Genomic DNA, 5,870 nt, shown 5'->3' on the forward strand with positions numbered 1-5,870 from the left:
CGTTACCTGATTCATCATAAGAAATAATAGGAGGGTATTGGGAAGTCTCTTCCCTTTCATTAGTATTCTCTTCATCTTATATTTGTTTTCTTTTCTTTATGTAGTTGGCAATATAAGGATTTTCAATACAATTCACCGCACAATACATATAAATTTCCTCTAGATCAAAATGAAGAACTCTATCAAGGGCAAATTTTGGAATATCCTTAGTTATATGTTTCATTTCTTCATAACTCAAGAGCAAACTAAGTTCATTATGATGTGCAAGGGAAATCAAGTCATCACAATTTTTGGACACGATACGATCATGAAACAATTTGCATTGGGTATTGAAATGATCATGCTCACTGCAAAGTTCACAAGTACGGCTAAGGAAATATAAATTTTCAGCACAATCATCTAGCCTTTCTTGCAACCATTTAGTTTCTAAATGCTTATGCCTCTTGCAATATCTATCTTCCCTATTTGGTGTGTTCGTACAAAGCCAATGTACTCCACAAAAATTGACATGTTTATAGGAGACATCATAACTAGTGCAATCATCATTAGTATCATGGATATTCAAAGAATTTGTACTAAAAAAATTGCAATCATGCTCATCATTCAAAGATTTAGTGCCAAGCATTTTATAGATTTCTTCTTCTAGCACTTGAGCACAATTTTCCTTTCCATCATACTTACGAAAGATATTAAAAAGGTGAAGCGTATGAGACAAACTTAATTCCATTTTTTATAGTTTTCTTTTATAAACAAAACTAGTGATCAAACCAGAAACTAAAAGACTCGATTGCAAGATCTAAAGATATACCTTCAGGCACTCACCTCCCTGGCAACGGCGCCAGAAAAGAGCTTGATGTCTACTACACAACCTCAAGGACGTTGTTGGGCCTCCAAGTGCAGAGGTTTGTAGGACAGTAGCAAATTTCCCTCAAGGGGATGACCTAAGGTTTATCAATTCGTAGGAGGAGTAGGATGAAGATGGTCTCTCTCAAGCAACCCTGCAACCAAACAACAAAGAGTCTCTTGTGTCCCCAACACACCCAATACAATGGTAAATTGTATAGGTGCACTAGTTCGGCGAAGAGATGCTGATACAAGTGGTATATGGATGGTAGATAATAGTTTTTGTAATCTGAAAATATAAAACAGCAAGGTAACAAATGATAAAAGTGAGCGTAAATGGTATTGCAATGCTAGGAAATAAGGCCTAGGGTTCATACTTTCACTAGTGCAAGTCCTCTCAACAATAATAACATAATTGGATCATATAATTATCCCTCAACATGCAACAAAGAGTCACTCCAAAGTCACTAATAGCGGAGAACGAACGAAGAGATTATGGTAGGGTATGAAACCACCTCAAAGTTATTCTTTCCAATCAATCCGTTGGGCTATTCCTATAAGTGTCACAAACAGCCCTAGAGTTCGTACTAGAATAACACCTTAAGACACAAATCAACCAAAACCCTAATGTCACCTAGATACTCCAATGTCACCTCAAGTATCCGTGGGTATGATTATACGATATGCATCACACAATCTCAGATTCATCTATTCAACCAACACATAGAACGTCAAAGAGTGCCCCAAAGTTTCTACCGGAGAATCACGACGAAAACGTGTGCCAACCCCTATGCATAGGTTCATGGGCGGAACCCGCAAGTTGATCACCAAAACATACATCAAGTGAATCACGTGATATCCCATTGTCACCACAGATATGCACGACAAGACATACATCAAGTGTTCTCAAATCTTTAAAGACTCAATCCGATAAGATAACTTCAAAGGGGAAAATCAATCCATTACAAGAGAGTAGAGGGGGGAAGAAACATCATATGATCCAAATATAATAGAAAAGCTCGCGATACATCAAGATCGTGCCAAATCAAGAACACGAGAGAGAGAGAGAGAGATCAAACACATAGCTACTGGTACATACCCTCAGCCCCGAGGGAGAACTACTCCCTCCTCATCATGGAGAGCACCGGGATGATTACATAACCACCGGAGAGGGATTCCCCCCTCCGGCAGGGTGCCGGAACGGGTCTAGATTGGTTTTCGGTGGCTATGGAGGCTTCTGGCGGCGGAACTCCCAATCTATTGTGCTCTTCGGAAGTTTTAGGGTATATGGAGATTTATAGGTGGAAGAAGTACGTCAGGGGGCCCACGAGGGGCCCACGAGGGTGGATGGCGTGCCCCCTACCTCGTGGCCTCCTCGAAGCTTCCCTTACGTGCACTTCAAGTCTTCTGGGCTTCTTTCCTTCCAAAAATGAGTTCCGTGAAGTTTCAGGTCAATTGGACTCCGTTTGATTTTCCTTTTCTTCGAAACCCTAAAACAAGGTAAAAATAGAAACTAGCACTGGGCTCTGGGTTAATAGGTTAGTCCCAAAAATGATATAAAAGTGTATAATAAAGCCCATAAACATGCAAAACAGTAGATAATATAGCATAGAGCAATCAAAAATTATAGATACGTTGGAGAGGTATCATTCATCATGTAACAGTCATAACATAGGGTGACACAGAAGTAGCTCCAATTCATCAACGTAATGTAGGCATGTATTCCAAATATAGTCATACATGCTTATGGAAAAGAACTTGCATGACATATTTTGTCCTACCCTCCCGTGGCAGCGGGGTCCTAGCGGAAACTAAGGGATATTAAGGCCTCCTTTTAATAGAGTACCGAACCAAAGCATTAACACATGGTGAATACATGAACTCCTCAAACTATGGTCATCACTGGGAGTGGTCCCGATTATTGTCACTTCGGGGTTGCCGGATCATAACACATAGTAGGTGACTATAGCCTTGCAAGATAGGATCAAGAACTCACATATATTCATGAAAACATAATAGGTTCAGATCTGAAATCATGGCACTCGGGCCCTAGTGACAAGCATTAAGCATAGCAAAGTCATAGCAACATCAATCTCAGAACATAGTGGATACTAGGGATCAAACCCTAACAAAACTAACTCGATTACATGATAAATCTCATCTAGCCCATCACCGTCCAGCAAGCCTACGATGGAATTACTCATGCACGGTGGTGAGCATCATGAATTTGGTGATGGAGGATGGTTGATGATCGGCGACAGATTCCCCTCTCCGGAGCCCCGAACGGACTCCAGATCAGCCCTCCCGAGAGAGTTTAGGGCTTGACGGCGGCTCTGTATCGTAAAGCGTGATGAATCTTTCTCCTTGATTTTTTTCTCCCCGAACACGAATATATGGAGTTGGAGTTGAGGTCGGTGGAGCTCCAGGGGGCCCACGAGGCAGGGGGCGCGCCCAGGGGGGCAGGCGCGCCCCCACCCTGCACTACTATAGAAAAGCTTACTAGTGGCGCTGGTTTTTTACATACCAGTAGCGCGGGCACCCGCGCTACTGCTAGGGCTCTACAACTATTATTTAACAGTAGCGCGTTTCTAAACAAGCGCTACAGCTAAAATACTCATTAGTAGCACTGATTTCTCCACCAACGCTACTACTATCATCACGTAGTAGTAGCGCCTTATTTTCTCCCCACGCTACAACTAGGCAAATAGAAATAAAAAATAAAAAAGCAGTCAGGTGCAATATTCATGGAAATGAAGACAAATCCAGTGCAAATAAACTAAGTTCACAGAACCATCTCACAAACATTAACAATAGACCACATTTAATATAACCACACAATCTCACAAACTCATATAGTAGTCAACAATGCATGGATAGATCATAGTTGATAAGTCTACTAGGTAGTCATACTAGCATATATATGGTTCAACAGCCACACGCATGCATATGAAGTTCTAGATGATGTCAATGACGACCATCATCCTCAAGCCTGGGCGGTGGGTGTTCCTGATAGTAATTAGGATTGCCTGTCCAACATGAAGATTCTTGCTGACGAGGAAGCTCTTCCACCCAACTGAGTTGAAGTGTGTGCGACCGTCCGTGTCCAAGCCGTACGCACAAGTGGTGACGGAGCCCCTTGCGGTAAGGCGTATTCCAGCAGAGCCTTCTTCATCAGGCTTGATACCACAACTCTCAGATAGGCTCTTTGGCAATTTTTGAATAAGAAAAACATATCAATTAATAAGTAGCCTCACACATTCTACACTAAGTATAACAATAAAGCATATAATATTCACTAAGCACATAAGATTCACTAAGCATATATATCATCGGACTATACACTAAGTATAACAATAAAGCATATAAGATTCACTAAGCATATACGATTCACTAAGCATATAAGATTGACTAAGCATATATATCATCGGACTCTACACTAAGTACAACATTAAAGCATATAAGATTCACTAAGCATATATATCATCGGACTCTACACTAAGTATAACAATAAAGGATATAAGATTCACTAAGCATATATATCATCAGACTCTACACTAAGTATAACAATAAAGCATATCAGATTCACTAAGCATATATATCATCGGACTCTAAACTAAGTATAACAATAAAGCATATCATCAAATTACTCTAAAAAACTACAGTAAATGCAACATACCATGATATGCTGATCAACCATGGTACTTGTCAGGCGGGTCACGAATGGCACCCCGACGAAGTCAGCACGTGGCGGAATGATGTCCCATAGGTTGCACACCTCCTCCGCGCTCAACTTCATTCTTTGAGCTACGATGGCATCACCGAATGGGTCGTCATCATCCTCATAATCTTCTGCTTTGTTGACATAAATCACGGCCAACTTGGGTCTTTCAGCTCTGAAGGAGAAGCTGATCAACTCACCACCAGTGATACGCATGTGGTCGATGAAACGGACCCATCCATCTCCTCCCACCCGCGTCATCTTCCGTCCTTTCTCGATCTCCATAGTGTAGGGGCCCCCAGGAGCCTCAAAGGTCACAGAGTCTCCAGTCAGATTGTTGAATTCTGACCTCACATTGCATGGGATGATCTGTGTACAAAAAGCAAAATGATATATACACGATGCATTAATGCCAATAACACAAAAAACAAAATAGTAGTTACTAGTTTCATATAATTTATTACCGCCGCATGAAGAAAACTAGACTCGAAGTAGATGCCAAACAGTGTGCCAGTTGCAAGGCTGCTGGCGCATCTTGACTTGCACCGTCGACATGGTGGTGGTGGTGGTGGCTCCATTTCCCTAAAGCAATATGATTAAAGGATTAACGATCCAAAAAGTAAACATAAAGTTTTCATAGCTAGAGTTCACATGGCAAGCAAAATAACAACTAAAAAGTAAACATAAAGTTCAATCCAGGGGAACACTTTATCTATTCCCACATCCAAAAGTTGAACCACCTTAGAATCTTCCAGAACACAATAAGTAAACATCCATTCCACTTTTGGCATCAGATGCACAATAATTAAAACTATAAAAGGCAAACACCCCCCTTTTCGATCAGATACAACTCTCTGTCTATCTATGTTTTCTTTTTCTGAAATTTACCAAAAATGGGCTCACTAACAGCATCATAAGAACTTAGCAATTTGAGCATCACCACATACAGATACTCTCTTCAACCTGAAAGAGAGTATCGAATCAAGCATTGATTTTTCCATGAAACCACATAACAGTGAGGGCTTCTTGGTCATATCTTTATGTGCATCAACAAAGAAGCTAGTGGCAGTAGCCAAGAATTGAAACCCTCAACCGTTGTTGTCATATCAGAGCTAAAAAAATGCTCACGATTCTACGGTCGAGCACTATGGTTGATCCAATGAAGGAATGACAAGTAGTTACAAGTACTACATCAATGATCCTAAATGTTGGAAACAATAGTCACGACATGGACGCCCCCTCTCCAAACCCTAGAACACTAGGCACCGCCGCCGCCACCACTCCTCCAGGGGCAGCAGCCAAGAATTGA

At 41.2% G+C, this 5,870-nt stretch overlaps 1 protein-coding gene across 1 annotated transcript; it reads right to left on the reverse strand.

The window, feature by feature from the left end:
• Nucleotides 1–3,797: 3,797 nt before the first annotated feature.
• Nucleotides 3,798–5,139, reverse strand: LOC147961042 (uncharacterized). Its single transcript, XM_087533647.1, has 3 exons — nucleotides 5,026–5,139; nucleotides 4,520–4,930; nucleotides 3,798–4,058 (listed from the first exon to the last, which is right to left on the reverse strand). The coding sequence occupies exons 1-3, from the start codon at nucleotides 5,137–5,139 to the stop codon at nucleotides 3,798–3,800; spliced, it is 786 nt and encodes a 261-aa protein (XP_087389773.1).
• Between the last annotated feature and the right edge of the window lie 731 nt (nucleotides 5,140–5,870).

Source organism: Triticum urartu, chromosome 7A (assembly GCF_056163025.1).
Source record: "Triticum urartu cultivar PI428250 chromosome 7A, HENAU_Tu73, whole genome shotgun sequence".
Classification (NCBI taxonomy): domain Eukaryota; kingdom Viridiplantae; phylum Streptophyta; class Magnoliopsida; order Poales; family Poaceae; genus Triticum; species Triticum urartu.